At 40.0% G+C, this 15,782-nt stretch overlaps 1 protein-coding gene and 1 gene segment (V, D, J or C); both read right to left on the bottom strand.

The window, feature by feature from the left end:
- Positions 1–15,782, bottom strand: part of LOC113020942 (immunoglobulin mu heavy chain-like) — a 140,167-nt gene that overhangs the window by 113,050 nt on the left and 11,335 nt on the right. The gene's annotated exons all lie outside the window — the stretch shown is intronic.
- Positions 3,545–3,980, bottom strand: LOC113020975 (immunoglobulin heavy variable 3-74-like). The segment is given in 2 exon segments: positions 3,545–3,840; positions 3,932–3,980. Coding segments are annotated over 2 exon segments (345 nt in total).

Raw genomic sequence — 15,782 nt, forward strand, 5'->3', positions numbered from 1 at the left:
CTGTGTTCATCTGCAGATAAACTTTACTGGTAGAATCATCTCTGGTGATAGTGAATCTGTTCTGGACTAACTGGGAGTAAAAGTTACATATTAAATCCAGATGTTGTATGGATGAGCCTGTGGGACTGTTGAGGTCTGTGACTTCATAAGCAATCTGCTTGAATCCTTTAGTCTCTCTGATCCAGTTTCACACATGAGTCTGTGGAAGTCAAATCCAGATGTTGCACAGGTGAGTCTGTGGGACTCTCCAGATCTTTTAACAGCTGCTTCAGACTCTGTTAAAGTTTGAGATTTAACACATCTTGAAACAATGGCAGCAACCACCAGAAATGTTAGCTTTCTGTAAGTTAACAGTGTGATGGGTGTGTTGTTAGGGCTTGGTGAGTAGTAATGCAGAAAGGCAGGTGAGCCCTTTATTGAGCTCATTTGAAAACTAGACATGAGCATAAAGCCTTCAACTGGTGGTCACACCACAGGCCCACACTTGGATGTTCAGATCTCAATTTAATCACAGAGTCCCTTCATTCTCCACATACCAGTGACAGAGTGTAAATACAGAGGCTGAAAGGACTTTGTTTAAGCACACACATCTCTTAGCAGTGCAAAAAAAAAAGCCAGGCAGCCATCATGTGTCTGTCTAACCACTCCACAAAGAGTGTGGATAACTTGCATTACTGTGGGATTTCAGAAATGAGATAGCTAATCCAATAGTTAATCCTTTATCTTATCCAGAAGCTTTTTTATGAAATACATTTTCTATTTGAAGTATTTATCAATCAATATTGATTGATAAATAGTGAGCCACTGTCTTACATGGTGGCCGGGAGAGGCAGGAATAATAAGCCAATAATATAGCCAATAATAAGCCAAGAGTGGAGCCAACAGTGAGCTCCACCCAGGTGAGCGAGACAGAAGAGAGAGAGACTGAGGGAGAAAAAACAACAACAAATACCTCTAGCCTGTTCAAGCCAGCCGGGGAGACACAGGGACCATGACACATGTGTTTGAACACCAGACACAGTCCATGCAGAGATGCCCCAGCTGACCAGTAAATTTGAACCCATGGTTTCTTGCTGTGAGGTGACATAAAACCACCAGAAAATAACCATGTCCCTGTTTATTTACTGTTTTAATTAGGTGGGAGTAAAATTGACCATTGGCTATGATGAGGTGTGTCAAGAGATGTATTCTAAGACACTTCTTCAGCTGAGAATCAGAGAGGAGAAACACACAGTTTTACTTGCATGCAAGGGCAGCACAGAACACTCGCATGGGAGTGAGGGCTCCGAGGCTGGCGCTCTGCCACTGCCCTGGTCTTTATTTTATACATCAGTAGGTGCGTTTGTTCTTTACATTGGAATGTGGATGTGTATACGTGTGTGTGTGTGTGTGTGTGTGTGTGTGTGGGGGGGGGGGGGGGGGGGGGGTGTCAGAGTGTGACCCCATAAAGACTTCCCTAAACCTGCTGGTCTGGAAGTCCAGCAGTTCATCTAAACAAAAGGCACTTAGACTAAAACTGGCATAGCTACGTTTATCCTACCATGAAACAATAGGAGAAGATACAACCTCTCCCATGTTCCCAGGATGTGGGTGTGAATGCCAGAACACTCTGGAATGCACACAAAGTCTTGTAGTGAACAACAGCCTAAGTCATCAAAAGGTCAACATGCAGTATTCTACCATTTGCAAACTTATATCATTAAAAGATTATACTGACTACTAAGTACAATTTTCTATTGACATTCGGTGAAAACCTGACAACAAGCACTTGAAAGACAAACAGAATTTGACATCCAAACAATTGAACATGTGAATCCAGCGAAACCTCCTCAGGATCCAGCAGCCTGCAGTAGTATCAGAGCTAACATGACCATTGTTGATGTGGTCAATGCTGAAGATGAAATTATAAAACAAACTTGATCACAACAATAACAACAAATATTCCCTATCACATAATATCTGACATAAAATTATGATATATAAATATAGTAAATGTAGTAAAGAAAAGCAAACTTGCAAAGTAAACATTTTACTTTCTTTCACGTTATAACATTTTGTGATATAAATATGAGGCCAATAAATGTATAGAACATTTAAGGCTAGTTAAAAAATAATATGAAGAGAATTCTGACCATCAGCGTCACAGTGACATCTGCAGTGTTTCGTGTACAGCTCTGTGGCTTCCTGTTTCACTGTGGCGTTCGAGCACAATAATAAATGGCAGAATCTTCAGTTGTCAAGCTGCTCATGTGCAGATACACTTGATCCACATTATTGTCTCTAGAAATGGTGAAGCGATTCTGGGCAGATGTGGAATAGCTTTTAGTGCTCCCACCCGGAGCAGAAATGTAAGCAACCCACTGCATCCCTTTTCCTCCAGCCTGTCTGATCCAGCTGATAGCAGCATCACTATCTGATATTCCTGCATATGTACAAGTCAGTTTGTGAGAATCTCCAGGGTGTTTTATCACTGGTTCAGACTCAGTGAGCGTCTGACTGCATGAATGCAGATCTGTGGTAGTTACCAGGAATCACTGATAGCATTGAAGCATTATAGATGTAGATAAAAACATATTGAAAAGTTGTTGTCTGTCTCATTTACTCGTCTTCACTTTGTTGTGAACTAATTAAAGATTGGCAGATCAATATTTGCATGAACTCCTCCTTAAAGTGTCCAAAAACAAGTAACACATTAAAATGCATTTAAATGAAACCTGTTGATAAGAGGTTAGACCTACTTACTAAGAGTGTGGTTTTGTTGATTGTAAATGTCGTATTAAAGTAAAAGCTTAATATTTGTAGGGTCTGGTTGATTTAAAAATTTGAGACATGTCCAATAGAACAAAGAACAATAATAAATGAAAGAATCTTCTTTTTCCAAGCTGTTAATATGCAGATGCTCCTGATCCTGAGTGTTGTCTCTGGAAATGGTGAAAAATGTGGAATAATATGTATCGCTTCCACTCGGACCAGAAATGTAGACAACCCACTCTGCCTTTAGCTTATTGGAGCTTATGGCTTTAGCTACCCACACCAATTCTCTGAACTTCGTGAGTTCATTTATAAAACAAGCTTTATATGTATTTATTTTTTCAAGATTTTATATCAAATGAGAGTTGGAATTAATATTTTCCTTTTGTGCTAAATTTATGCAGTTTCACTGTCTTCACTGATCAAATTTCCTGCAACTGGCTGTGAGTGAAATGAGCTGAAGGCACAAGATAACTTACTTCTTTCAAAACAGTTTGGCAGCTGCAAGTGAACAAATTTGGGATTTTTTTTTTTTACGGTTTAATGTTTCTATCTAGGGGCTTAAATTTAGGACTGTTACGTTTCATATACAACGTCAGCAGTCACAAAGGTGATGTCTTACAAGTCCAGCTAGTTCTATACGATTTAATGACCACACCATTAGACAATTGTATTTTTACTCATTTGTTTCATGGATAACTCCATCAGTATTTAACTCACTAGGCTGAAATGGTTCAGTGATCCTCACACACACAGTTTTTGCATGGCCTTTCAGTCTCTTATTTCACTGTGGCTATCGTGCACAGTAACAAACTGCAGAGTCTTCCTGTTTGAGGCTGTTCACCACTAAATTCACACGATTTTGGGAAGTGTCTTTGGTGATGGAAAACTGGCCTTGAAGACTTTGGGCAAATATTGTGCCGGTCCCATCATCAATGCGTCCGATCCATTCTAGTCCTTTCCCAGGTTTTTGACGAATCCAGTGCAACCAAGACAGATCGATTCCTTGAACTCTACAGGACAGAGTGACTGATTGTCCTGGTCTGCTGACCACTGGCTCTGACGAGGTGAGAGACTGACAGCAAGCAGCTGAAAGAAATAGAGAGTTTATATGATGGGAAGGAGCTGAGATCCAAATATTCTCTTCCTATCTTGTCTCTTCCTAACAGACTTCACTCACCTGAGATGAGAGTCAAAAGGAGCAGACTCTGTACAATGGCCATGGTCATAACCTGGTGTGGATTTCAACTGTAAATGCTGATACGAATGAGAGATTTTTATGCTGTGTAGGCAGAGTGGATGGGTATTTAGGTCAGGTTGAATTTGCCTGTTTGTATATCTGACATGCAGTTAAAGAAAGAGACACAAAACAAGTTAACATTTTGTTGCAACACTACATATAAATACATACAGCAAAATATATTTGCATTGTCAATTTGTGATTTTTCTTAGTGTGTTTAATATTTTTTTATGTGTGTTAGTTATTTGGAAGTAAGTATACTAGAATGTTTTGTCAGCTCTCTAATATAGTGTAAGCTATACTATCACAGTAATGAAATGTCACAGATAAGGAGGTCGACAGTCAAATGATGTTCAGGTTTTCAAGCACCAGAATAAACTGCAACAAAAATGATTGCACGGTCACTGTTGAACTACCTGTTGAAAACCTTTTTGTCGTTTCTTTGGATACTGGCAGAGGTGAGGAACTTGTCATTATGTGCCCTCTAGTGTTCAACATTGTTTTTCAGTACAACCCCCTCCCCAGTGCCCTTCCACTGTCTTATTTTTGCTGTTTGTACCCAGACAGTTATTCCAGTGGCAGGCATATCCTTTATGAACAGTGGAGGTTGCAGGTTTTAAGTAATTATTAGAGTTAATATGTCGAGTTCTTTTGTTCATACAAACTCACAATTCATAACATATCATTCTTCTTTTTGCTTCCTTCTGTAAATAAAACAATTCATTTACTCTATGTTCTGTTTTGTCTGTTTGTTTCATACTGCATCAGCCAAAATCTACATCCTAGTTATAAAAGCAAACCTATATAGTGAATGTGGTTTAATATAAGCGTGCTAGTTGTTAAGCTGTACTGATAGTTTGAATCATTTTGGTATTGAATAGTACACTAAAGAATCATCTGTGTATTTGGGTGAGACAGATAGATTTATGATACATTGTGACTTCTCTGTGGAAGATGAAGTAGAAACACATTTGTTAATTCATGTTCATATTCAAATTTACATTATCCATGTCTTTTTGCACGTCTCTTGGTGGCTTGGACTACTGTATCCCTAACATGTAAACAATTATAAGAGACGGTTTCAGTTCAATTCAGTTCAATTTTATTAATCTAGTTTCAAATCTAATGGGATCCTCCAGGCCTTTTAACCACTGGTTCAGACTGTTTTGTAGTCTGACTATCATCATCTGTCAGGTTAAAAATAATAAAAGAAAGTGATCTTCTTTTATAACATAATAAGAGTCATTATAAGTGAAAAATCTTCACCTGCCAAGAACACAGTTAAAAGCAGGGCAGAGCATACTGTTAAACTGAGTCCACTGCTCTCTGTCATCGTCTCTGCTGTCAGATAAGTAGACATTAACCCCTCCTCACTGGAATGACTCAATTGTAATTAATTTGGGCATCATTTGGTCAACATGTGTTAAATTTAGACATACTTAAACCACATTTAGTATGTCTCTAATATAACTCAAAGTGCTTTTAGTGCACTCAAATTAATATTTTACTTTTTTTTTAAGTCTTTGTAACATTTTCTAATTTATATAATTTGAAACATTTCCATATTTCATGAAACATTTACTTTGAAATTCAAGTCTTTTTGGGGTTTTTTTTTTCAATTTAATTAGAAAGATATTGAAATTAGATATAAAAAGAAAAATGTTCTTTATCATAGGGACAAACAAACCATCACCTGCCAGGTTTCTGGCAGGTGATGGAAAAAGACTGTCCAGGCTGCACAGACCTTGAGTCTGGCTGAATGAGATCAATACTGTACACACCTGTGGAAACAGAAATTAACATTACATCCATCATTCATCTGACAATTAAGTATTTCTAATATATTTATATGAGGGAATTTACTAAAAGCTCCTCACATGATCCAGCAGCCAGCAGCAGTATCACAGCTAACATGATTGATGCTAAAGAGGAAATCTTTAAGCTGATCTGTCTTTTCACTGACAGGCAGACATCACTCTGCGACATCACTCCCTTTTAAGTAACTATTATTTGCATATTCTTGAATATATTATGTTTTGATCCATTTAAGGTATTAGCAGTATATAGACAATTTGTTTTAAATGTAATGTATTGTTATAATTCTTTGTTCAATTGAGCGAATCTGTTATGTCTAGAACACACAGTCCCAGACTGACAGATGTCACTGACTTTGGTTCTTAGCTGTTCCTAACTTTCTTTAGATCGTGGCATGATGTGTTGCTTTTTAAAAAAATTTGTAGCCTAATGCACTTTGTCATACAGGTCATTTTTAAATGATTTTAAGAAATTGAACTCATTATCAAAAAAAATGTGGTTATTCTCAATCGGTAAAAGGCTTGTCATTGCATGCTCTCTAGTGTTGAACAGTTATGTTCAACACTAGAGACACTATGTTCAACACACTCCAAAGGCTTAGCCCATAAATTTGTACATGTGTTTTTTTTCTGCTACAAAACAATGATCTTAATGAGGAGTTGTTTTTTGTAAAGCTTGCCTTGTGTGTGATGTTAGTAGAGCCAGCTTTTTTATGTTTTAGTGCATACTTCTATTGGTAATAATGATCACTGATCAATGACAAAAAAGAACCTATGAATAAACATTTTGCTTCCTCTCTTCCTCCCAGCAAAAAGATTCCCAAGATAAAGATAATTTGTGCATTTGTGATAGTGACAATTTGCAGAATGGGTAGGAATCAGAAGGATGTGCATTGGCATTAACGAAAAAGAGTACAGGACGGGATGAGTTGTGTGTTCGTCTCATGCCCTATGAGTCCAAAACCTACATTTGTGTAATAAACACAAACCTATTTAGTGAATATGGTTTAATATCAACTTTATTATCAATTTTATTTGTTCCTTCTATACTAGTAGTTTTGATAAGAGAAGATTCAGTGTGATCACAAGCAGCTGAAACAGACACAGAGTTTAGTTGACAGTGAATAAGCAGATACAAAGACATTAGTGTTTTGCATTAACTCCTCCTCACTGGAAGAACTCAGTTAGAATTAATCATTTTCTCAACATGTTTAGAGTCCACACAAATTTAAACCACATTATAATGTTTGATTTGAGCCAGAAATTAATTAAATACAAGTTTAAGCATGTTTTACATTTTGAACCTTATGTCATTTCAAACATTTCTACATTTCAGCAAAAATGCTTTTTGAAATCAAATTAAAATTTAAGTTTTTTTTTCCTTCATAGGAAATTTTCTTATAAATAAATAAGAAAATAGGAGAGATTTTAGTCATTACCATGACAATGAAATTAGCATGACTGTAAGCGCAAGACAGAAAAAATAAAATGCTGTTTATCATAGTTAAAATAGTCGTAGTACTTCTTGTGAGATTTGTACTCCTTTGTCACTCTATTCACTGCCTAATTTGCTAATAATGAAGACTTAATTCTTCTGGTACAAACAATAAAGAGAGGCTGTTACATACTTTAGTGTAATAACATAAAGAAACTAAAAATAGCATGCTTCCAATGACTGAATGCACAGAGGATGCAAGAGTGAGCATGTGTGAAACAAAAAAAAACTAAATGCTTTCATAGCCAAGCATACATGAAGGACAGGAACCACGAGATGCTCTGGAAAATCTGCTTTATTGTGCACCTGATCCTGGCCTGCTCAGGTGTGGGTGTGAGCTCCACCCACTAATTACCTAAAAGAAAGGAAACCAGAAAACAAGGCCAGTCATCAGACCATCACTATAGAAAGATGCTAGAAGAGTAGCTTGAATTTTAGAGTTTGTGTTTAGTGTTTGGAGACAAAGAGATGAGATTTTAGGAAATGTGTTTTAGCAATTCAGAAAAACTATAACAGGTTGTTTTCTAAGGATGTTCATGTTGATGTCATTTTTTTTTAAATCTTTTCCTGACTTTCCATATATAAATTTGTTTTAAAAAAGATATCTCAAGGTTTTAATGTTACCAATTAGATGTGTATTTGTAATTTTTAAAATAATATTATTGATGCCTTTTTTTAGAGGGACAGCAGACAGGAAAGCAGGGAGAGTTCATGAAGACACACGGTCAAATCACCTGTTTACTCCATTAGCTGAACTGGCAACCTTAGATTTTTTTTTCTTTAATAAATTTTAATTGCTGTGTTTTATGTTTAACTATTTATTGTGATCTATTTTAAACTCTGACATGGGTTGGTGTTTCTCACACATAAAGACATAGCTTTAGTGTTATGAAAATGCATTTATTTTCTTAATGGATTTTTTTTTTTCAGGCGAGAAGTGAGCATGAAATTGTTCATTTTTATATTTCCATCATTTTTGTTTTGCAGGTGTCCGAGTTTTCGCACAGGTCTGTCAATGTTTTGTACCACTGTGCGGTATCTTACACAGTAATAAACAGCTGTGTCCTCGGTCTGCATATTCTGTCCTGTTATTGTCACTGTTCTGGCAGAAGTGTCTCTGCTGTAGCTGAACTTGTCCTTTAAAGCATCATTTTGCCGAAGACCACCAGCACCCCACTGATGAAAAATCCAATCCATTGCTTTCCCTTCACGCTGTCTGATCCAACCTGTTGCATAGCTGTCATCAGTTAAAGAATAACCAGAGACCTGACAGGTGATGGTCAAAGACAGTCCAGGCTGCACCATCCTTGAGTCTGGCTGGATGAGATCAATACTGTACACACCTGTGGAAACAGAAATCAACAGTAAAACCATTATTTATCTGATTATTCTTCATTTTGAATGTTTTTTTTTAAATTTCAATCCTCTAAAATCCCCTCACATGATCCAGCAGCCAGTAGCAGTATCAGAGCTAACATGACTGCAGTATAAACTGAAATGATGTGAGCTTGGCTATCTCTTACTGACACATTTATCACACTCCTTTAAGATACTATTATTTGCATATCCTTTACATTTTTTTTTACATTTTGATCAGCTTCAGTTATAAATGCATAATGTTACAACTTGAACTGTATTATATTATTGTATATAATTGTGCAATATATTGTATTCAATTGTTTAATACCATAAAAAATACCATACCATTAAAAAAAAGAAAAGAAAAAAAAGTGTTGAAACAAAACCTGCTTTCATTTTTTTCCCCTTGGAATTGTGTGATCCGACTGTAAGAAGCACTTCGATGTAATAGATTTGAAAAAAAAAGAAAAACACACAAGACAAGGACAGCTCGCACATCTCTGATAGTGGCAACTTTTGTAATTGGTTGGAGTTGTCGATATTTGAATTTGTACTAGTAGAATAAGAGTTGTGGTGGCAGATTTCTTTTCTCATGTATTAATCACATATTTAATCATATCACATTAGTTATAGTAATATTACTTTCTCACTTTACTATAGTAAGAGCACTCCTGCCACTACTTTATATGCATGTGGAAAGTTAACACAGTGAGGCCATTGTAATGGGAGACGTTAAACAGATATTGAGGCTCCTTCTTCTTATCAGGGATGTAAATCCTTAGGTGATGGCTAAGCAGAAAACAAGGTCATAATTCTCTCTGTGAGGGAGGAGGTATAGCCCCCCCGTGAGAGGGGCCAACGTGTAAGAGTTTGAGGAATGTTCTTTGTCTGTGTGTCTGTATATAAGATGTAAGGGCGGTGGCCACAATTCAGAGATGGTCCTGGTGTTTCACTGGGATGCTCTCTCCACATTGCAATCTGTTTATTAAACACACTTCAAATCAAGCTCACTGGGTATTTTGCAGGTTATTGTTAAAATTTCCATAACAGAGTGCAGGACTAAGCTAAGAGCTCATTGTTGTTTTTCATGTTTGATTTCTTCTGAAAATTTAAATCCACAGCTTAATGCAAAGAAAAAGGATAAAATTTGTTGTTGAAAAATCATCATTGTGCTTGGCACAATGATGTGTGTGAGTGATGAGACTAGTTCAATGCTTTCCCTTCACACTTTCCGACCCCACCTGTTGCATTGGTGCTCTCATAGAATAAACATTTTTTTATTTGATTTTTTTCAAATTTTGGAATAATTTAATCCCATGTGAGTCTGTGAGTGTGAGCTTCTCAAGATACTGTCTTTTGGGATCCAAGGAAGTCAGAAACTGATCACAAGTAACTCAAAGTTTAACAAAGTTTAGCTGACAGTTAATAATCAAATATGCAAAGCTCAGTTTGTCTTCATCTCTTCCTCCTCCCTTGAAATAATACCCACAATGAAGTAGGTTTGCGATGGCGACAACTTGTTCAAAGGTTGCGTGGGTTAGTAAAATGTAAATTTGCATTAGAACAAGAAGAGTACAGGATGAAGTTGCTGCATAAAAAGTACGAGATAAATAAAACTTGAGCAATGCAAGCGTTTCTACTTTGTTGTTTCTTCTTAAAATTGAGAAATACAACTTAATTTATATAAGAAGGTGCAGTCATCACTGAACTAACTGTTTTCTGAAAAGACAGATTTGTTACTAATAATGAAATGAGGAGAAGCAGAACAATTTTCATTCAAAATACTAAAATGTGATTATTTCTGTTAGTGATACATAGACCATGATTTTGGTAAACACATTGGTATAAAGTCGTTGTCTGCTTAGTAAGAATTTTTTTTTTTGTTTTGTTTTACAAACATGCATTCTTTTTTTTTTTTTTTTTTTTTTTTTTTCTTTGCCTGTCCCATTTGGTTCTTTAGCCATCAGAATTGTTGTCTGAAGGCCAACAAGGATACCCAATGGATTTACTTTGCCAAATGGATCATTGCCGTATTGGTCCATTTGGTCGATCTTTGTTTTTATTATTTATTATATTTTATTTTCAGATGTTACAGACGGGACAGACATGAGTGAGGGATAGGAAAGGGAGAAAGAAAGAGGAAGGAAAGGAAAAACAGAAGGGGAGAGGGACAGTGAGAAAGGGGGGGAGAAAAAAAATAAAAATCTCCTGGATCACCTGTTGAGAGAAGAATAGAAAACAAGCAAAAAAACAAAAAAAACAAAGCAACATACTAAACACAACACCATCGCATTAATCTAGCTAAGTGTAAACAGCAGTAAATACTAAATATTCAATGTTGTTGTGCAGCACGCAGGACAGATGTGCTTCGAAGTAGTAGCCAAGAAAGGTGTAATTTAAGTCTACGAGCAGTGAACACCTGTGTGCATACCTGTGTGGATCAGCATGCTTGCATTCCAAAGGTTTCTCCATGTAACGATCTGCTAGGGAGTGTGGGGGGGCCACAGCCCCGTCCTCCAGGGTATGAAGCAGGTATGGAGGAGATCAAAACTCCAGACATCCAGAGGCCCCCAGAACACAAGAGACCATGGAAGACCAACAGAGGGGCAGCCGCGCCACTGTCCCAGTAAGAGCTGAGGAGAGTCCCAGATGAGGGTTCACCCAGCAGCCGCGGAGCAGAAGCCAGGGGGAGTTGCAGTGACGCGCCCGTGAGCTCCGCCGGCAGCCAGCTGTGCCTGAGTGACCGAGCCCCAGGCCGAGAGGCCAGGGGCAGCCCACCTCCGAAGTGGACCGAGCGAGCCCCAGGTTCCAGGCCCCGATAAGCGGCCACCAAGGAGTGAGCCGGTGTGTACCTGGACGCCCACCCCCAGACACAAAGAACCACCAACGCACCGATACCTGAGGGAGTCCGCCACCGGCAGGGGAAGTGGTGGTGGGTGGAGATAGGCCTCCAAACCTTGGAGGGGCTGAGGTGTCCCCAGAGAGGTGGTGTCTGATACCCAACCTGACATATAGACACAGACATACAGGCACACACAGACACAAACATCCATTCCCCCCCTCATGCTCTCATATGCACTCACTCCACACTCAACCAACGTGGAGACAGACATAAAGAGACGCTGTACACACGATCACACTCCCCAAGCGTACTCTACAAACCGGGTCTAGGTGCCCTTGCCCCTGGAGGGGGGAACCGCACCCAGACCCAGGTGGTGTTACCCTTTTCCCTGCGGTGGGGAGAGGCAGACCACCCCGACTCCGTAGCAGCAGGGAGGCCCCACACTCCAGACCGCAGTCGGACGGCCAACTCCTCCTAGCCCTCCCGCTCCAGCAGGCCGCAGAGAATGGGGGTGGGAGAAGACTCCAAACCTCCCTCCACCCGCTCATTGTAGTGTTGATGCATGTGTGTTCTAAGGTGCAATTAAAACCCAGGAGAGCATGGAGCTACCTGCCAAGGAGCAGCAGGTAAGCGCATAGTCCCTCCTGATAGCCCTCAATGTCTAAGTGTATTTAAAATTGAGAGGTGGGCAACGACGCCAGGGGTGAGGTGTACACCCTGATGGTAATATGGACTCCGTGATTGTGCCCACCCCCAAGATCCTATATCTATGTGTAATGAGAGTGTGAATAATGTGAATGTCTAAGTTGTGGGATAAAATTGAGGCAGAGGCAGCCGGAAGGGGACGGGGGGGGGGGGGGTAGCCTCCTCTGCACCCTGGTGACATACCCCTACTCCAAGGCCCTGCGCAGGGTGGTTGTGGTGGAGCGGGAAGAGGGAGGCAGCTGGAGATGGGGAGGGAAGGAAGGGAGGGGCAGGTAACCCTTCCTTGGGGCCAGCTCCCCCGCTGACCCCAGTAGGCACTCCCACACTCCGCGACCCGCCAGGGAAAGGGGGCCCAGGCCCATCCAGACCGGGGCCCAGTGCAGCAGCGCCTCCCGGCCCCACAGAGCCCGGGACAGTTCACCCAACCCCACCACAGAGAAAACTGCACCCACCCCACCATCCACTCATCTTCCAGACTACATAAGACAGTAAACGCCCAGGCTGAGATCTTCCTCCACCTCTCCTGTATCTCCCCCTCCTGCAGAGAGAGTCCCTGAAGAGAGGAAAGCTCCTGCAGATGTGACCATCTCCCCCACCAGTTGAAGAGCCCCCCAGGTGGCTCGACACACCGGCGGCACCCTGCTCCAGGGCTGGGCCCCCATGCACCCACCCGCCCACAACCCCGGCAACACACCAACCTGGACCCAAGCCCCCGAGACCCGGCCCGGGCCCCAGCTCAGAGACGGAGCGCCCCCAGAACCTCACGCCCATCCCGGACCCACCCAGGGGCAGCCAGGCTACCAGGTCAGTAACCCACGTCCGTCAGCACAGACCCTCCCCTAGCCCCGCTGCACGCAGCCGCGAGGAAACAGTCACCTGAGAGCCAACAGAGCCCCCAACCGGACATGACCGCTACCCCGGGTTGAGCCCCCCAAGAAAGATGCCTCCGGGGAACCCCCCGACGCCCTAAGCCTGTCCCTACCCCCACACCAATCACAACAGTGAAGGCGGGACCAAACTATGACCCCCCACCCCCACTAGGTGATGGAGCTGATAAAAGGAGCCCAGAGCAATTGATCTGATGTGGTGGCAGAGGCTGTATCAAGACTAATGTAATCTAATAGATAATTTCTATATTGGTTAGAATTAAGATTATTTTTATTTTTCCAGTTCATGAGGACTGTTTTCTTGGCTATGCATAGGGCAGTGAAAACCATATGGGCGATATTCTTTTCTGAAGTGACATTATCTAAGCTGCCCAACAAACACACTAAGGGGGAAGTTGGAATGTTACATTTCAGACACTTTGATAAATCTTCACATATCTCGCGCCAAAACTTTTGCACTGGTGGACAGAACCAAAGAGCGTGGATGTAATTGTCTGGTGTATTGCCTTGACAGTGTGAGCAGTTGTTGGAAGATGTAAAGCCCATCTTGAACATCCGATGACCTGTATAGTGCACTCTATGTAGTATTTTGTATTGTATTAATTGCAGACTGGGATTTTTAATTAATTTAAAGGTTTTTAAGCAAATCTGAGACCAGAAGTTTTGGTCTAAGCTGACTGATAAATCTGCTTCCCACTTTGCAATAGGAAGGGATATTGATTCATCTAATTTAGAAAGTGTTCTGTATATTTTAGATAATAATTTGGGGGATTTAAGAGTAAGAAAATGTGCCGCACTTAGTGGTGTTTGTAATTCAACTTGACTGAGGTTAAATTTCTTTTTTACTATGGATTTAATTTGTTGATATTCTAAAAATCTTGTCTTGTTGATCCCATATTGTGCAACTAGTCTGTCAAATGGAATAAATTCTGTTCCCTCTAATATATGTTCTAAGTATTTAATTCCTTTACAACTCCATTCTGGGAAATTAATCACATTATTGTTTTGTAATATGTCAGGGTTATTCCAGATAGGTGTACGTTTGCATGGGATTAATGAAGACTCCGTTATTTTTAGAAACTCCCACCATGCTGTCAGAGAAAAGCTGATGTTGATACTTTTAAAGCATTCATGTCTTTTGATGTTTGAGCTAATAAATGGTAGGTCTGAAATCTCTAGATCCTTGCATAGTGCCTGTTCAACATCTAGCCAGGGTTCAACTAAGAAGGTATGTTTTAACCATTCTGAGATGAACTGATTGGCTAAGAAGTATTGGTAAAAATTAGGCAGATCTAATCCTCCTCTATCCTTGGTTCTTTGTAGCGTTTTTAAGCTGATACGCGGGGGTTTATCTTTCCAAAGGAATTTGGAAATATATGAATCCAGAGATCTGAACCAATCTTGTGATGGTTTGTTAGGGATCATCAAAAATAAGTAATTTATTTTTGGCAAGATCATCATTTTTATAGTGGCGACCCTTCCCATGAGTGATATGGGTAAAGATTTCCATCTAGTCAGATCGCCTTCTACTTTCTTTAGAAGTGGGATGTGGTTTAATTTAGTTAAGTCTGAAAGCTTAGGAGAGACATTAATACCTAAATATTTAATATTTCCGGATTGCAGTGGGGCAGAGGAAGAATTATGGAAGGAGCAGTTAATGGGGAGAACTGTAGATTTTGGCCAGTTAATTGAATAATCTGAAACTCTTGAAAAACAGTTTATTAAAGTAATTACCTCAGAGAGGTTGGTTTGTGTGTTTTGCAGAAAAAGCAACACATCATCCGCATAGAGACTGATTTTATGTTCTATGTTCTTACATTTTATGCCCTTAATTGTTGTAGCCTGTCTAAATGCTGCTGCTAGAGGTTCGATAAAAATTGCAAAAAGTGAAGGGGAGAGTGGGCATCCCTGTCTGGTGCCCCTCAGGAAACAGAAGCTGGAGGATGTCTGGTCATTTGTTCTGATACGAGCTGTTGGGGAATTGTATAATATTCTTATCCAGTTTATGAAAGAGTTTCCAAAACCAAATTTGTGTAAAGTTGCGAATAAAAATTTCCAGTTAACTCTGTCAAATGCTTTTTCTGCATCTAGAGATAATATTGTGGTTTCGATGTTTTTATCGTATGAGTAGTCTATTAAATTAAGTAATCTACGAGTGTTTGTTGAGGAGTGCCGACCTTTTATGAAACCAGTTTGGTCAGGATGAATTAAGAGGGGGGTCATTTTCTCTAATCTCTTTGAGAGAGCTTTGCAGATTATTTTGAGGTCTACATTTAAAAGAGAAATTGGACGATAGCTTGAGGGAAATAAAGGGTCTTTGCCTGGTTTTAGCAGGAGACTAATGTTGGCAGAATTCATATTTGGTGGTAGTCTGCCATTTTCCTCGATTTCCTGCAACATGCCGTGGAATACTGGTGCCAAAATTGTCCAGAATTCTTTGTAGAATTCTGCAGGGAAGCCATCTGGACCTGGAGCCTTATTATTGGGCATACTTATCAGGGCTTCCTGGAGTTCACTTGGCGTCAGTGGCGAATCCAGTTCCATTGCTTGACTGTAGGGTTGCAAAATTCCCGGAATTTTCAAAGATGGAAACTTTCCATGGGAATTAACGGGAATTAACGGGAATTTATGGGAATAAACTGGGAATTTTCAAAATTGAAGGTTGGCTCTTCTTAGGGAACTTAAATAT

The sequence above is a fragment of the Astatotilapia calliptera genome, chromosome 4 (assembly GCF_900246225.1).
Source record: "Astatotilapia calliptera chromosome 4, fAstCal1.2, whole genome shotgun sequence".
In the NCBI taxonomy this organism is placed as follows: domain Eukaryota; kingdom Metazoa; phylum Chordata; class Actinopteri; order Cichliformes; family Cichlidae; genus Astatotilapia; species Astatotilapia calliptera.